General features: G+C 65.8%; 3 protein-coding genes across 3 annotated transcripts in view; all 3 read right to left on the bottom strand.

Annotated features, from left to right (window-relative positions):
* Positions 1 to 2,684: 2,684 nt before the first annotated feature.
* EMIHUDRAFT_452320 (hypothetical protein) lies at positions 2,685 to 5,567 on the bottom strand (the record flags this gene model as incomplete). Its single annotated transcript, XM_005764225.1, has 7 exons — positions 2,685 to 2,850; positions 3,073 to 3,228; positions 3,451 to 3,567; positions 3,776 to 3,851; positions 4,159 to 4,261; positions 4,324 to 4,389; positions 5,198 to 5,567. 7 exons carry the CDS (start codon positions 5,565 to 5,567, stop codon positions 2,722 to 2,724), a joined length of 1,017 nt encoding a protein of 338 aa, XP_005764282.1. The 3' UTR covers positions 2,685 to 2,721.
* Positions 5,568 to 13,788: 8,221 nt separating this feature from the next.
* Positions 13,789 to 15,592, bottom strand: EMIHUDRAFT_452319 (hypothetical protein; the record flags this gene model as incomplete). The annotated part of the gene is made up of 4 exons (XM_005764224.1): positions 13,789 to 14,152; positions 14,360 to 14,498; positions 14,613 to 14,815; positions 15,571 to 15,592. The coding sequence occupies 4 exons, from the start codon at positions 15,590 to 15,592 to the stop codon at positions 13,941 to 13,943; spliced, it is 576 nt and encodes a 191-aa protein (XP_005764281.1). The 3' UTR covers positions 13,789 to 13,940.
* Positions 15,593 to 16,534: 942 nt separating this feature from the next.
* Positions 16,535 to 17,134, bottom strand: part of EMIHUDRAFT_214184 (hypothetical protein) — a gene marked incomplete at both ends in the record, with an annotated part of 1,694 nt that continues 1,094 nt past the window's right edge. The window contains 2 exons of the mRNA XM_005764223.1: positions 16,535 to 16,579; positions 16,781 to 16,843. Coding sequence (XP_005764280.1) covers positions 16,535 to 16,579; positions 16,781 to 16,843 — 108 coding nt within the window. The remainder of the gene's footprint in view (positions 16,580 to 16,780; positions 16,844 to 17,134) is intronic.

The following is a 17,134-nucleotide window of genomic DNA, read 5'->3' as shown; positions in this document are numbered from 1 at the left end:
GAGCCGCCGCCCGACGGAAGGAGACGGGCGCGTCCTTTGTGCCGCATGCGGTGGCGTCGGCACCGGCATCGTGTATCGCGGCGGGCAGCAGCTCTGAGAGCAGCGATGGTCGTGGGAGCTCCCGCGAACACCGACGACTGGACCTGAAAGGCGGCGTGCGGCGGGCACTTTGGAACGGCCGTTTACCGCCGAGTTGAAGTTGACTTGTGTTGCCGCATGTTGGGCTTAACTTGTTGCATGTTGCCAGGGCATGTTGTCAAACTAATTGCGGGGAATGACGGTGCGTTATCTAAGTGTGATGTTCATGTTGCCAAATCGGAATGCATGTTGCTATGTTGCTTGCATAGTTGTTGCCTTCATGTCTGTGTGCATGTTGTTGTTGTTTCGCACGAAGCATCATACGAGAAATGGCATCCAGCGCGGCGCGAAACAAGGACAAGATGCCGTTCGTTTACTTCCCCCCGTTCCTCCTTCTCCTCCTCCCGCTCGTCCCGGGTAGCAGCGCGGTCCAGCACGGCGCCCCTCGCGCGGCGCGATCGGGCGGCGGCGGCGGCGGCGGCGGCAGACGTCCAGCCGTGAGCGCCAGTCACAGCAGCAGCAGGCGGCCAGGCGTGCTCGCGCTGCAGGGGCACAACGTGGGTGGCCTCGACGTGGCGGCGGCGGGGGTCATCCCGTTTGTGCGGCGGCGCGGGCAGGGCGTTCACTTCCTGATGCAGACCGCCACCAACGGCACGCGTGCTGGCTTGCTCAGCGACTTTGGGGGACGGCGCGAGGACTCGGACGAGGACGCGTTTGAGACGGCCGCGCGCGAGCTGACCGAGGAGACGGCGGGCGCGTTCGGCGACCCCGCCGTCCTCGCGCTGCGGCTCCGCCACGAGGCCAAGATTCGCATCATCAACCGCGCGGGGCGCTACGTCGCCTTTTTCCTCGAGGTGCCGTACGTGCACCAGTCTCAGATCGAGAGGGTGGACACGTCGACCGCGGAGGGCGCGACGGCGCGCGAGTGCCGCTGGCTGCGCGCCGACCAGGTCATCGGCGAGGTCGAGCGGGGGCACGTCTTTGAGCGCCTCTTGCAGCGCCCCCGCTCGCCGACCGCCGCAGCGCACAACGGCGGCGGCGGCGAGAGCGGCTGGTCGGAGGGGTCTGAGCCGACGAGCCTGCACCGGGCGCTGCTCAAGACGCTCGCGCTCGACGAGGTGAACCCGTACGCCCAGGAGCGGTGGCACGCCACCGTGCTCTCGTCGATCATGCAGTCGTGGCGGCGCGACGAGGCGGCCGCGAGGCGCGAGGCGGAAGAGTTCGAGGCGCTCGCGCGGCGCGCCGCCCTGCCTGCCGCCGCCCTGCCTGCTGGCGCCGCCCGAAGCCGCCGCCGCGGGCGGAGGCGCGGCGGAGGCGCCGGCGGAGGCGGAGGTGCCGGCGTTCCTCCTCCCGATCTCGACTACGCGCCGTGACCTCCGGTCGAGGTCACATCGGCGAGCAAACCTCCGCTCTGGGACGCTGCACCGCCGGTGGCTCCTAACTAGCCGCAGCAGCAAGCCTTGTGTACAACTCCCCCCGCCCCCCCCCACCCCCCCCACCCCCCACACAACTCGTGAGTTGCGCACGCGTGCCCTGCAGCTTCCTCTCAAGCAGGCTCGCCGCGCCCCCTCCCCTCCTCTGTACCCTGTACTCTGCCACACACACGCAGCTGCACTTCGTCTCCACTCGATTCGCGCCCCCGTCTCGCCCCTCCTCGTGGGCGTGTGTCCACGCGACCGCTCCGACGTATTCCGCGCGCTTTCTCTCTCGCCGAGGTGTCCGTGGGGGAATACTCTTCCATCTCTCTAGTCATTACGGCTGGTGCTGTGCACATAGTCTGAGGGTATCCTAAAAGTTCGGCCGATTTGGGTCAAAACGCTAAAAGCACGCCCGGGCGTAGATTTGGGGCAAAACGACAAAAGTGGGCCCGCCCGGGGCAAAATGGTAAAAGTCGCGCGCCGCAGGCGCGCGCGAAAATTTTGGACATTCTGCTCTCCGGCGGCGCCCGCAGCGCGGTCTCCAAATCCTCGCTCGCTATAGCGGCGTGCAGCCGGCGGCGCAGCCACGCCTTGTTGCCCGAGAGGGCCTCGCCACGCTCGCCCAGCTCCTCCTTGAGCTCCACCACCTTCATCGCCACCAGATCCTTTTACCTTTCGCATCGCCGCCGCCGCAAAGAGCCCCGGGCTCAGCGGCTCAGCGCCTCAGCCTCGTGCTCAGCAGCGCCCTTATCAATGTGTGACAAACTTGTAGCGCTGCATGTGTTTGGACACACACCGGCGGGCGCTTTCGAGGCGAGCGGCATTTTTCTAGGCATAGTGTGCAGGAACTACTTCTGCCGTTTGCGGCGTTTGCGGGACGGATAGCTAGTACTTACTGCACCCGGCGCGCAGCGCCGAAGAAAAACTTGAAAAATGCTAAAAGTTGGGCGCTCCGAGACGACCAAAGTGGTAAAAGTCGCACTCTCCCCTGACCCGATCAAAAGCGTAAAAGCACCCGAGGCTCCAGAAACCTAACCCTCAGACTATGGCTGTGCACATCTCATGCTATCATATCAAGTTTGCCAAGACCAAAACACAATTCACACGCACCGATGGTCGATAGAGACTGCGAACCGATTGCGTCCAGTCAACAAAGGGGGGTAAGCCGTGCCCCACCACTTTGTGTGTCGGTGGAGAGAGAAGCTTACCTTACCTTACCGCTTACCTAGAAGCGGTAGAGGACGTCGGTGCGAATCACATACTTGACACCGCGCGTCACCGGGCTCCCCTCGTGCAGCAGCGAGGCGGTGGCGGACTGTGGGAAGCAGAGCGCCGAACCGGCGAGTGGCGTCACCTAAGATACGGGCGTGTGTGTGTGTGTGTGTGTGTGTGTGTGTGTGTGTGTGTGTGTGTGTGTGTGTGTGTGTGTGTGTGTGTGTGTGTGTGTGTGTGTGTGTGTGTGTGTGTGTGTGTGTGTGTGTGTGTGTGTGTGCGAGCGTGCGTGTGTGTGTGTGGGGGGTGCGTGTGCGTGTGCGTGTGCGTGTGGGTGGGTGGGGTGGGTGGAGGGGGGCGTCACCTCGAACCGATCGAGCTCTCGCTGCGCGCCCGCCGGCGCCGCCGCGGGCTGGAAGAAGGTGGTGCAGCCTCCGTCGAAGCCGTCGTTGAGGTAGACGAGGAAGGTGAGGCGGGAGCGGACTGCGGCGCCGTGCAAGTCGTGCACATACCCGCCGTCCTGGGGAGATATGGGGGAGATGTGGGGGCCGTCTGAGGGAGCGACAGCGGTGCCTCGCCGGTGCCTCGCAAGTGCCTCGCAAGTGCCTCGCAATTGCCTCGCAGGTGACTGCAAGTATCTCGCAAGTGCCTCGCAAGTATCTCGCAAGTGCCTCGCAAGTATCTCGCAGGTGACTGCAAGTATCTCGCAAGTGCCTCGCCGGTGTCTGCAAGTGCCTCGTGCCTGGTCGAGGCCGCCCATCGGCCAGCTGCCGTCGATGTGCGGCCGGTAGATGGCGCCACGTCGGTACTCGAACAGCCTCCAGCGCGGGTTGATCCCCTCCAGCCGCCCGCCTCCAACCTTGCACATGCATACGTATGATATGTCTGTCTGTAGTGGTTCATATGCTCATATGTACGTGTAATGATCCCCTCCAGCCGCCCGCCTCCAGCCCCGTCCGGCAGCAGTGGGGAGAGGAGCCGAGGGGAGCCGAGGGGAGCCGAGGCGGGCCGAGAGGAGCCGAGGTGGGCCGAGGGGAGCAGAGGGGAGCAGCGGGGAGAGGAGCTACCTCGGCGGGCAGCAGCGGCGAGGCGCGCGCGAACATGGGGCCGAGCAGCGACGCGTCGGCGAGCCACTCGCAGCCGCTGGGAATGGGAGGGGCGAGGAGGGGGGGTGGGAGAGGCGGTACGAGGGGGGGGGGGGCTTGCCCGCACGGCCCCCTTAGCTCCGGCTAGGGCTAAGGGGCCTCCGCAGCCGACCACGAGGAAGGGCCGACTAAGGGTTAGCATAGCGGGCCGAGAAGGCCGCCCACACCCGCGAGGCTGCTTGTGTGGTTGCCTCCCCGACTCGGACGGCCGCCTCAGAGGGCGGGAATGCTTCCTCCTTTGCCTGCTTCCTCGGGCCATCTCGGGCCATCTCGGGAGGGTGAGGGGGGGCATCTCTCGCGTGCACCGCGTCGGCGACGGCGCGGGCCTGCTGACTGGGTGGTCTGTCCGAAACCCCATCCGCTGAGCGAGGCGGAGGATCGCCGCCGCCTCCTCGCGGCCGAGCACGCCTAATTGATGCGAATTCGGCGCGAACTAACGCCAATTGATTACTAATTAGGCCGCTCCCCACGGCCGAGCTCGCCGTGCAGCAGAAACGCGCCCGGCACGCCCGCCACCTCCTGCCGCGCCACCCGCCCTGGCGCGGCGCGCAGCATGAGGGCGCCCGGCACAGAGGCGTTGATGTGCAGGTCGTGCCGGTTTGGGGGCTGCCGCTCACCTGCTCGCAACCTCTGCGAGTGAGGTGTCTAGTAGGAAGTGTCTAGGAAGTGTCTAGGAAGTGTCTACGAAGTGTCTAGGAAGTGTCTCACCCGCCGGCTCGACGAACAGCACACGAAACGGCGCCGCCTCGGCCGCCGCCGCGGCCGCGGCCGCCAGGGCCGTCGCGTCGGGGTCCATCGCCGCCGCCTCAAAGGCAGCCTAGTAGTGGGCAACCTTAGTCAACACCCACTCATTCAGGGCAATTCATGCCGCCTCAAAGGCAGCCTCTGCAGCCCGGCGCGCCGCCGCCCGCTCACCGCCCGTCGCATCCGCCATGTCGCTCGCCGCCGCCGCCGCCGCCGCCGCCGCCTCCTCCTCCGCCTCCTCCTCCGCCGCCGCCTCTGCACCCCCGCCCTCCTCTCCGCCCGTGTCCCCGCCCCCCTTCCCTCCATCCCCTACCCCACGGTACCCGAACCCAGCACCCTCCCCTACCCCACGGTACCCGAACCCACCACCACCCTCCTCCTCCTCGCCAAGCTCCTCCTCCTCGTCGGCGCCCTCCACCAGCCCCTCGCCCCACGCAGAGAGCTCGCCGCCGCCGCCGCCGCCGCCGCCGCCGCCGCCACCACCCTCGCCGCCACCCTCGCCGCCGCCCTCACCGCCGCCCTCGCCGCCACCCTCGCCGCCGCTGCCCGAGGAGAGGATGGCTCGAAACAGCCGCGGCCTGAGCCGCTCCGGTGCGTCACCGGCTTGCCGCACCCAGCGCTGCACGGTCCCGGCCTTTGGGGCGTCGCACAGGTCGCGAAGCCCGTCGAGCGAGCGCAGCGCCTCGTGCCAGCGGCCGGCTTGCAGCGCCGCCGTCACTCGCGCGGCGTAGTCGACCGGCTCGTAGCGGCGCAGCTGCGCCGTCACGAGCGGGTGCAGCGCCGCGCGAAGTCCACGAAGCGCCTTGGAGCCGAAGATCTCAGGGCGCGCGGCGAGGATCGAGATGACTTCGGTCGCGGTCTGCACCTCGGCGAAGGTCAGGCCGCCCAGCGGCGGCGCCACAGCAGCCGCTGCGGGTGCCGGTGCACGGTGCGCCGGCTGATCCGGCTTGCGCTTCCTCTTCTTCGCCATTTGGTTCGCAGTGGTCGCGAGACTGAGGATGAAGCGATTGGAGAGAGAACGACGCGGCGCGGGACCAACGATTTTGACGGGTTCGGGGTCATGAACGGTGCGGTGAGGTGAACGCACGTACACTGAATAACGTGTGGGCCCTCAGCGGAGCTGGGAAGGGGACCGCCGCAAGCGGCGTGGCGTGGAGCGGTTGCCGCAAGCGGCGTGGCGTGGAGCGGTTGTGCATCCCTCCGGGGGCCCCTCTGCGCCGGGGAGGCGTTGTTGGAGGCTAGGACGCAAGCGTCCGTCGCCCTTTTCAAACTCGGGGCCCACTCCGCTACGCTCCGACCCGAATTTGGAGGGCCTGAAAGTTTAAGGTGTTGCTGCGCAAAAGGGGTCGCAGGGCGCAGCTCATGCTAAGAGCTAGAAGGGGAGATGGAGAGAACGACCACCCTGTCCCGTTATTGCGTTACACCAACACCACAAAGCTCTCTCTCTCCTGCTCCTCACACTCAGGGGGCGGTCACGACTACCGAGTCCCTAGCTGCCACGTTCAAAACCAGGACGGCGACAGTGATGGTGCTATCACGGGCATGGTCAGGGGAAAGTGGAGCGGGGGGGGCGAGCGTCAGCCAGCCAGGTACGGGATAGTAGAGCAGGCGCTTTGTGGGTGGCGGTGGGCGGCGGCGCTGGGTGGCCGGCCGAATCGTTACCTGAGCTCCTCCCTCAAGCTCGATCACGCATGACGCACGTAACCTGACAACGTCGGCGAGCTTCTGGATCAGGTTAGGTTGCTGGAGCACCTCCAACTCCTCCTCTGAGTCAGACACGCCAACGTCGACGACTGCGCCCTCCTCCTCCTCCTCCGATTCGCCGACCACCCTCCTCCTCCATGGGCTCGATCCGATTCCGCAGCGTGTCGTCCTCAGCGGCGGTGCTGCGCGGGAGGCGGCCGCAGGCACGCTGGGCTCGATCAGCGGCTTTCCCTCAGTTGCTCCGAAACACGGATTTGGCGGACGTTCTTGCCCCCCCAGACGTCTGTAGAGCTATCCGCTGAAGTGCCATGGAGGCTCCAAAGAGGGTGATGCCAGCGTAGCCGAGGAAACAGAGTATAAATTGGAGTGCTGCCCACGCTGGGAAAGTGAATTGCCAGAAATCATCATCCATTAAGACTCCTTTTTGAGCTTGCAAACTGGCCTCGACCTCGGCGGCGTTGGGTAGGAGGGCATGGGCGGGGGCGGTCGAGAGGTCGAGGAAGGTGGGCGCGAAGAGGGCGAGCGTCTGCAGGGCCATTGGCGTCTGATGGATCGCGGTGACCGCCTGCAAGCCGTCGCACAGCCGGAGCTGCAGCGCGGGCAAGACGTACTCTGGCGAGATCTCTGCGAGGTATTTGGCGGCCATCTGCGCCATCATCATCAATTGGGGCGCCTTCGAGTACAACGCCTTCGTCACGAGAGGCGCGAGGAGGCGCGCGAGGACGGAGATGTCCGCGGGGCGGAGCGCGTGCTCGGAGGAGGCGGCGAGGCCGGTGCGCTCGTACAGCGCGCGCCATGAGGTGAACTGCGCGAGCGCCTGTAAGAGGTAGCCAAGGAAGGAGGACCACATGCCGACATTGGATGGGTGGCAGTACGGCTCCGTGCATCGGAGCAATTGGCGGAGGCGCAGCCACGTCGACGCGTCGCCGCCATCGCCGAAGCCGCCGCCGCCGCCGCCGCCGCCGCCGCCGCCGCAAATCAGCGTCTCGCCAATTGCGGCATTATTGGCGCTTTTGGCGGCGGCGCCTGCCCCCTCCGCGGCGCTCGCGGCCGCGCTCGCGGCCACGCTGGCCGCCTTCGCCTCCGCCTCCGCCTCCGCCGCTGCCGCCGCCTCGACGGCGGCGGCCGCCTCCGACGCCTCGGGCCCGTGGCCATCGGCCATCATCACCATATCGGGATGCGGCTCGTGCTCTGGCGATCGGGGCAGCGGCGGGAGAGCGAGAATGAGGATGCGCGCCGCCGCCCGCAACGCCGCCATCGGCGGCGGCCAGGAGCTTGGCAGCAGGGTTGATGCGGCGGTTGTGAAGGTGCATCCCTTTGGATGGACCTGGCCGGTGCCTCCTGGCAGGTTGAGCAGGAGGAGGGTGCGCGAATAGACGGTAGGGAGGAGGCGCGGCCATTCGATCAGGCCCGCCGCCGCCTGCGGTACCATTTGGTGGGATGGGTGCACACAGAGAAGAGAAGAGAGCACACACACAAGAGGCGGACGGCAAAATAAAAATCGTTCAGAAAAAGACAAAAGGTTGGCGGGCGGCGGCGGCGTGGAGAGTGAGAGAGCGAGCACAAGCATGCTGTGCGCGCGCGCGCGCGATCGCCCTCCCTCTCTCTCCCTCTCTCTCTCTTTATTCACCTTGCCGACAAAGGCGTCCTTCGCGAGGCGCTTGAATAACAGCATGAAGAGCATCTCCCACTCGACGCAGCCCTCGACGCCGCTCCCGCGCCACAACGTGAGCATCCGGTCCTGCCAGACGAGGCCCTCCTTGCCATGGGTGGGCAGGAGGAGCGAGAGGAGGGCCGCGCCCGTGTAGAACTGCGGCTCCTTTGGGCAGAGCAGCGGCTCGATCGCGGCGAGGATCTCGGCGGACGCGCCCTCTGCAAAGTGGCGCCGGCTCTGCGCGGCCACGCGCGCGAGCTGCGAGAGGTGTGCGCTCGCGCTCGAGCGCGAGGCGAACTGGGCGATCCGCAGCTTGGAGGTCGCGTAGAGGAGGAGCTGGTCGAGGAGCGGCTTCCACGGCAGCGTGAACGACAGGTGCTTCGCGCGGCGGAGCAGCTTGCACAGCGTCCCGGCCCAGCGTCGGCGCACCGCGAGCGAGACCGGCACGTCGGCGACGACGAGGCGGTAGAGGATCTCGATCGCCTCGATTCGCGCGTCGTCGGCAAAGTGGTGCTTGAGGGACAGGTGCCGGCGGAGCGACGCGCAGTGGAAGTTGGCACCGCGGCTCAGGTCGCCCTGCGCCGAGGCCTCTCGGAGGCCGTCGAGAGCGAGCTGCAGACCCTCACGCGACTCGTCGTCGAGCTCCGCCGTGTAGGACGAGGGGAGCAGGACGTTGAGGATGTCGCTGTGCAGCTCGTTCGTCCGGGCCGTGACGATGGGGAGCATTCGGCTCGTCGCAGAAGGCGCACGAGTAGCTGGAGCTTTCGTATGCAGTGCCGACGGCACTCTAGACTCTTGCTCAACTCATCGCTGTGCCACGTGTCTGCCGGGCCTGGAGGCAGCGCTGTCTTCACGCCGATTTTTTACAGGGGTGGTCGTGGACACGTCGTGGACGCGCGGACGGACATTTACAAGGAAGCCGCCGCCATCGCCACGGCCGCCGTGGCTTTGCTGCTGATGGCCGAGGCTTCGGCTTCGACGGTGCTCACGGTGCGCGATATGTCGACCCTTTCCCCAGTGGAATGAGCATATAAGATCAGACAACCGAGCGCGAGGTTGAGTGTGCCGTGCCTAGCACGTGTGACCGAATGTAACAGAACGGGAACTTTCTCCTCGCCATAGGGCAGACTGCACCTTTTTTGGTTTTTCGTGCCGCCGGGAACTTCGGCAAATGGCCGACCAGACCGTCGACGCGCGCTTCCTCCGCGTTGCCTCCTCCCACGGGCACGCGATGCAATTGCAGCAACCAATACAGCCACAACCTCTAGCCGCTCTCGAGAGCTCGCAAGTGCGGCTGGGGCTGCTGTTCACCGTGGCCGACTCAATCAACAACGGGGACTGGTGGCAGGCCTGGCTGACAACCGCCGGCGACCACGGCCTGCTTCAGCCGCTCATCCTCATCCACGCGTACAATTTGCGCACGCCGGCTGAGCGAGCCAACTTCACGCCTTCCAGTTTCGCGCCGCATATCGTCAACTTCACGCTGCCCTCCGGCTTTAACCAATTGGGGTGCCCAATTAATCTCGTGGAGGCGCAGCTCCGGATGGCAATGCTGGCGCTCGCCGATCCAACGATCACGCACCTGGCGACTGTGTCCGAGGCGTGCCTTCCAGTCAAGCCGCTCGGCTGGATGTACTCGCGGCTGGCCGCCGCACCTTCCGTTAGCCGCATGTGCGGTCCTCTCTTCTTCCCGACTGAGACTTGGTGGGTGCTCTCCCGCACTCACGTCGGCTTCGTCGTAGACCATTGGCGAGAGGTGCGCAACATCTCTGAGGCGTACGTCAGCTCGGACCACAACTTTTGCTGTTGCAACGAGGAGGTCACGTGGTCGCTCGCCGGGGTCGCCAAACGCTCGCGATTTGCTGCGCTCGCCAACAGCTTACTCGGCGGGCCGCAGTATTCCGTGGAGTGCACGACATTTGCAGACTGGGACCACGCACCGCCACGCGGTACCTGCGGCAACTACTCGGATTGGTCCCAGTACGGACACAACACAACGACTTCATTCAGGATATATCCGGCCTGGTGCGGGATGGAGGACGCCTGCCACTGCCCCAAGCTGCTGCAGGAACCGCAGAGCCGCAGAACCGACGGACTCAATCATCCGACACAGTTCCAAGCTCTGGGCGCGCTCGGCGCGCGGGAGCTGCTGCACAGCCCGTTTTGGTTCGCCCGCAAGTTCGATCCGGGAAGTACGTCGGGCGAACTGGCCAGGAGCGTCTTTGGTGAGAGCAAATAACCGTTGCTGTGCGCATCTCTTCGCCCCATCCATTGCCGCCTGCCGGCTTGGCTAGTCTAGCAGCAGCACCGTGCTCAGCGACGTGCCTTTGGACCGCACCGTTTGAGATATACTACGAGTAGGTGGCATGTCGACCACATGCAAGCAAGGATCTTATAAATGGCCTCGGCGTCGAAGTGAAGTCGTACTACACGGGATTCCACTTGGTACAAGAGACGTGAGGGACTGGATGGAGAGAGCACGGATGCGGGACGTCAGAGGGACCTTATCATGGCATCCCGTTCGTTACGGAGAAGGTTGCAGGTGAAAAAAAGGAGTTTTATCCGTCCCCCACACGTCCACCACCGCTCACACACCTCCAGCACACGATTTCGACTTACCCGCTCTCTGCTTGTTTAGCCCTCGCCATATCGCCACCACCACCAACGACGCGCAGCCTCACGCCGCGGACCTCATATGCATATGCGCTACCGCCCCCTCCGCTGACGCCTTCTCCTCGCCGCCGCCGCCTCCCCGCCACCCCGGCCGGCAGCGCGACTGTGAAGCGCGCGCCCGTCACGCCATCCCGCCCGCCCACCACAAAATCCGCCGCTCCCTCCTCGTGCTCCTCCTCCACCGCCACACGTGTCCACGGCACCGCGTCATCACGGCGGCCCGCCGCCGCCGCCGCCCTGTCCTCGCGGAGGACGGCGGCGCACTCCTCGCCGCCGCCGCCGCCCGACCCCGACGCCGCCGCCGCCTCCGCTTCCACCACCACCTCCTCCTCCTCCTCCTCCCGCTTCGCCTCCGCCCCGTCCTCCTTCTCTCCCGACGGAGGAAAGATTGGCGACAGCGCACGCCACGCGGCAGGATCCACGTGGCCACCATACCTCTCGAGGAGTCTGACGAAATGCTCGCGCGGGTATCGGCGCACCCGCCTCAGAGGCCGGTCCCAATAAGCGACGACAAGCGCCAGCCGCTCCGCCGCCGCGGCCTCCTCCTCCTCCTCCTCCTCCTCGTGCGTCGGGGCCGTGCCCGCCTCCTTCTCCTCCTCCTCCGCTGCCGCCGCCTCCGCACTGCTGATGACGCCATGGTAGAGCGATCCATCAAAGCGCGCCTGCATGCCATACGACGGCCAGATGAGGTGCGCAGACCAATTCCACGGCGCGTTCAAGGTCGCATTGATCAGCCGCTCGTACGCGTCGGTATCGCGCGCGCGGAGCAGTGGCTGTGGCTGTGGCGGCGGCAGAGGTGGGCTGGACGCGTCATCACCGCGCGCCGGGGGCACCAGCACCATCAGCGGACCGCCCGCATCGCTCAGGTAGGTGACCGTCGAGCATCGAGAAAAGGAGAGGGAGTCGGAGAGGCCGCTCTCGTGATCGTTCCAATTCGAGTCGTGGTGGAACGGCATGCCTGCACGAGGCGGTCGAAGCTGGAGCCACCACTCGTAGCCAACGACCGACGAACGCAGCGCGCGCGACGATGCGAGGCCGTGGCGTGCAATCCGGGCAACAACTTGCTCCATCGCGGTTGATGGCTCGTCCTCGCGGCCGAGCCAGCAGCACGCCTTGCCGTACTCGTCGGCACTGTTGAGAGCGTCGATCGAGCGGTAGGTCTCGCGCGCAAGAGGTAGCAGCGTCTCCGGTGGTGGCAGGAGGTGCGTCAGGCGGACGACATCGACGTCGGGCAAAGCCATGTAGGAGGTGCGTCAGGCGGACGGCCTCGACGTCGGGTGCAAATCCATGCTGATTCCGACGGCCGTCCAGTAGTTTTGTAACGGACGTCGACAGTGTAACAGTAAAGACGTGATACGATGTTGAAAGGATTAAAGTTGCGTCGAAGTACGAGCCAAGCGCAAGCAAGAGCTCACTCCTGGGCGGGAGGGCCGGCGAGCCCGGGCCACACGTATTTGGCCGTCTGGTAGAAGCCCACGGAGGTCGAGACGCGCGGGTCGGGGGCGTTGGCGTCTCCTCGGCTCCAGTTGCCCGCCTGCTGCCTGAGCCAATCGCGCAGTTTGTGTCCCGAGTTGCCGCTGCGGCAGCACCGGCTGCTGAGCGGGTGGGGGCAGCAGGCGCCATACGGGCGGCAGCAGGGATAGGCGTGCCGAAGGATGGTCTCAGGTCGCACGGGGAGCATGCGCATCGCACCCACCGCCAGGTCCAGGGTCGGCGATCGTAAGAAGGCCACGTGCTCGGGGAAGCAGATGAGGTTTCGGCAGTCGGCGCGTGCGCCACAGACCTCTTCGACAAGAAAGACGTCGTAGCGGAGCGTGGCCATGATGAAGCTCCGTCCATGTCAAACCAGTCAAAGTCGCCCGGTAAATTAGCATCATAAACAGCAAAAGCACGCCAAATCCCACCGCGACTGCTGCCATCATCACACCAAAGAGGACAGCGCTGCGTAGCAACAAACATTGGCATCGTGGGTTTCCAGAAATCATCACCCATCAAGACTCTCTCTCCAGTTGGACCGTGAATCGATCCTGTCAGGTCGCCACGGTAGAAAAGCATCATAAACAGCAAAAGCACGGCTAATCCCACCATCTCTGCTGCCATTGCCAAGATGACGAAGACAGCGCTGCGTAGCGGCAGGAATGTCACTGGCCTGTTCGGATGGATCGCTCTGTACATTGCGAGTTCGTAGACGCACCAGAGGCGGCTGAAGTAGTGCTCATCCCAGAGCACAACCAGCTGAGAGGACATTGCGACGAACCCAGCCAGGTGCCGGATGCCCTGGGTCTTCAGAGCTCGGTTTGTCTGGTGGATGCAAGCCGCGTCAACAAAGTATGACCGCCGTCGCTGCGCCGCCAGTCAAACAAACACTGACGCGATGGCGGCTATCAAGCCAGCGACGTACTCGTGACAGGATGCGATGAGAACGATCGGGTTCTCAGCCACCATCCGTGTTCGGACGTTTCCGGGTAGTTCGATTGAGCTTTGCAGGTGAGCCATCAGCAGGCTGGCGACAACACCGACGACCAGTGGCGCAAGCCCGACCTCGTGCAGAGCAAGAGCTATCCACTTGCTCCAACCCTCCGACCGCCACGCGTGCGAGATGAAGGAGTCGATGGCACAGACAGGGCGCGACCGCTCATAGAGACGCTCTCGATCCTCACGGTCCAGCCGATCCGGCAGCTTGGCGAACAGATTGTTGAAAGGAGACATAAGTGTGCTGGCGATGCTGACGCCTCTCTGGAGCTCTTGCGGCGGATGGAGCGTGCTGGCTGCAGCGATGTACTTGGAAACGTTCACCGCCTGCGCTACGGCGGGTTCGCTGGACTGCAACGCCGCCGGCGAGGTCTTCCTCTCGTGCATCCTGGCCGGTTCTTGGGCTTCAGCCCTTTTTCGGTGGAGGAGGGAAAAAAGGAACCCCCCGCAAGGCTGTGAATCAACCTATCTGTGAAAAGGATGAAAAATCTGGACGGTTTCTCTTTTTCGACGGTCTATGGGGCGGCGTCGGCGAGCGCGCCTCCGCCTTTGTCGTCCAGCGAAGTCTGAATCCTTAACCCTCAGATTTTAGATTAGGACGCTGTGGGCCCTCTACTACTATGAAGATCCGCAGGGGCTGGAGCGAAAAAAAAGCCAAGAGACGGGTGAGAAAGCAAGCGAGAGTGCAACATGGTACATGCCGGAATTAACAAACACATCTCCCTACACACGACACAGACTCAGAGCTCTCCATCTCTACCTGTGGCGGTTATACGTACAGTCCAGGACGTCAGTACTCACTCTGTCACGGAAACACGTGTCACAACTAGCGTTCCTGCGTCAGCTGCCTACTACTTCTGGGCCCTCGACCCCTGCGCCCGGCCAGTCGCAGCAGTCGCAGTCGGCAGTGCTGGGCTGTGCCGGTGCCTCAAGACCGAACGCGGCGGCAGTGCGGACCAGGGCATCGGCGTCCGCCGACAGCGCTGCCGACATCCGCCGGCAGTCGTCCGCGAGAAAGGAGAGGGCTGCGCTGTCCGCCCCCGCCGCGCCGCCTGATGCGTCGTCGGGAGGGCCGCCCGCCGCGCCGCCCGCCGCAGGCGGCGAGTCGTGCAGCCGTGTCGTTGCGCGGGCGCCCATCCAGCTCAGCCTCGCGGCGCGCTGCTGCAGCTCGGCGGCGTTTTCGTCAAACTCGATCAGCGCGCGGCAGCGAGCGAGCAGCGCGGCGGCGAGAGAGGGGCCGAGGCCCGCACCGCCCGCACCGTCCGCCCCGTCGTCAGAGCCGCTCGCTGCGCCCTCCTCGCCGGCGGCCCAGGCGGTGGCGGTGTCGGCGAGCCGCTGCGAGGGGTCTCGTAGCACCGCCAGCTCGGGCCACGTCTCGAGGAGGGCGGGGTCGGCAGCCTCGAGCTCGTCCCACACGACAGAGGCCCGCTGGAGGCGAGGCCGGCCCGCCGCCGCCAGCTCCGCGGCGAGCCAGCGGCGCGCGGGGGTCGAGAACCGCCGACCAAACGGCACCGTTGGCGGCCCGTCTGCATCGCGTCCCTCGCCGCCGCCGCCGCCGTCCGGCTCGCGCAACGACGGCTCCGCGAGCAAGGCGTACAGCGCCAGCACCTCTGCGCGCGCGCGTGCGCCCGGCAGCCGCTCGAAGGAGTGCGGCGGAGAGACGTGCTCGGCGAGCGCGGCGGCAGACGCGTCGCGTGAGGCCGCCGCGGCGCAGACTGGGCACGGGGGCAGCGAGCCGAGCTCGCCGACGGTCGGCTGGCGCCGCTGCGAGGCGCCGCATGTGTCGGTGCGCCAGTGCAGCGCGGCCGCGGGGCCGCCGCTCCACACAAAGAGCGAATCGGCGGGCAGGTCGAGCGGCACGCCCAGAGGGACGGACGGGGCGAGGGCGGCGCGGGGGAGGGCGCCGCTCGGGGGGCTGCCGCCGCCTGTACCACCGGGGGCGCCGTCGTGCGCGGCTGGCCACCCCTCGAGCAACGCCTCGATCCTCTCGGCGAAGCGCCGGTCGCCGCCGGCGAGGGTGAGCGAGAAGGTGCACTGGTGTTAAATTGTTTTTCTGTGGAAATTCTTCTCTCGTGGGTGCGTGTGGGGTGTGTTTGTGTGCGGGGCGGCGTGCAGGGCGGGGGCGCGCGGGCAGAGGCTCAACGGTCATCGCACATCGGGGCTCCGAGGTCAGGAGGGGAAGAGCTTCCGCTGGAGACGGCGGCCAGATTGGGGGCAGCCATAAATTGGCTTGTCGATGCGCAGGATCTTTCCCTTCTTCTCGTAGAGCCGGCTGGCATTTTGCAGTACACGACCTCGCCCTCGATGAACTCGCCTTGCAGGGCCGAGCGTTTTTGATCTCTGGGTTGGGTCAGTGGGGGGCCGAGCCACCTCGGGGTGGCGGGCGGGCGGGCGTTTTGAAAAACAGAAAACAGAAAACAGACGGGGGCCAGGGCCCCCACTACGATTAGACACACGCACCTGGCTCCACCGCCGGGCGGCAGCAGAGACATCGGCGGACGGGGGAGCACGCGGGACACGTCGGCATAAGGAGCCAGGGGTGTGTGGGCCTGAATGGGCCTGATAGCGACGGCGGCGACGTAGGCGAGACGGCGAGGGTGGCGACGGTCACGATGAAGCTGGCTTGACGAATGGATGACGCCATCGCGCAACAATGGACATCCTCGATGTCGTCGTCCTTGCCGGAAGGCGCACCCGCCTCTGAACACTGAAGACGTCGAGGCGCGTGGCTCAAAGCCGGCGCTGCGCGGGTTCGTGCCCATCCGCCTATGGGGTCTAAGTTTCCATGTTTTTGGATGCGATGCCGTGGTCGTGCTCGTGGCGGGGTCATACACTCACGATCGTTCTGTCTTCTGACTCACGACCCCGCGCACGCGAGGTAAGGTGCGCACAAAGGCGCGGCGCGCAGCGCCGCTCTCGCAGGCCTGTTTTTGACGGTTCTTCATTTTGTTTTTGTTTTCACCTTTCAGTCTAGGGCTAGGGTGGTGGGACCCGACCCCCTCACCCAGAGATTGATCAAAAACGCTCTCGGCCTGGTGACGCGTGCGACATCATCACTCCGCCACGGACAGGTGGGCTAGCCGGGTCTCACAGGTAACCGCAGACAGTCACACCAGACACCACACACTATGCTTCACACGTGAGTCGACTCGTGAGTCGACTCGAATCGTCTAGAATCGTGAGTCGACTCGCGTGTGGCGTGTGTCACGACTCCGAGTCTCGGCCCCACATCATCGCACAAACAATGCACAAAATACAGCAGTCGCGGCCGCGAGGGCGCCGCCATGGCATCCTGCGCGCATGAGCTAGAGTGCGCAGCAGGCGTCAGCAGTCGCGTACATGCGGGGGTGCATGTCGTCCCGCCAGACAGTCGGGCCCCGCCGGCGCGCCGAGACATCAACGTACACGTCACGGGGACTTCCAGCGTCCGGCCCTCAAGTGAAGCCGACGTCGTCAAGCGCGAGCGACTCTGGCCGCCCCTCGAGCAAGGCCGGGTCGTTGCGGAAGCGAGTAGTCATGTCCTTGGCAGCAGCGGAGGAAGAGAGGCGGGAGGGGGGGCAGTGAGGCGGCGGTGAGGCGGCGGTGGAGGCAGTGAGGCAGGAGAGAGGGGGGAAGGGGGGCGAGCTTGCAGTCGAGGAGGGAGGGAGGGGGCGGCGGAGGGGGAGGGGGCAGTGCCCCACCTTGCCGCGGTTGTCCTTGGCCTGCGTCACCAGCCTCGCCACGAGCTGAGGGTTGACGCGCGCCTGCCAGAGAGACGCCGCCGCCTCAGAGAGGCGCGGACGCCCCACCCACCACCACGGACCGGCGAGGCACCGGCCGTCAGGCACCGGCCGGCAGGCGCGGGCGGGCACGGCGCGGGCGGGCGGTGCGGTGGTGTCTGGTGGTGGCGGTGCGTGGTTGTCTGGTGGTGGCGGTGCGTGGTTGTCGTGTCTGGGAACAAGAACCCGCCTGGCTCGATGAGGGGGCCGCAACAACTCCGGGGTCGCCGGGCAGGCGCGCCTGCTCCACGGTTCGAAGGGGTGTGAAAAAAAAAC

This window comes from Emiliania huxleyi (assembly GCF_000372725.1).
Source record: "Emiliania huxleyi CCMP1516 unplaced genomic scaffold EMIHUscaffold_60, whole genome shotgun sequence".
NCBI lineage: Eukaryota > Haptophyta > Isochrysidales > Noelaerhabdaceae > Emiliania > Emiliania huxleyi.
Note: the sequence above shows the minus strand (reverse complement) of the source record. Positions and strands in the feature narration are given on the sequence as shown.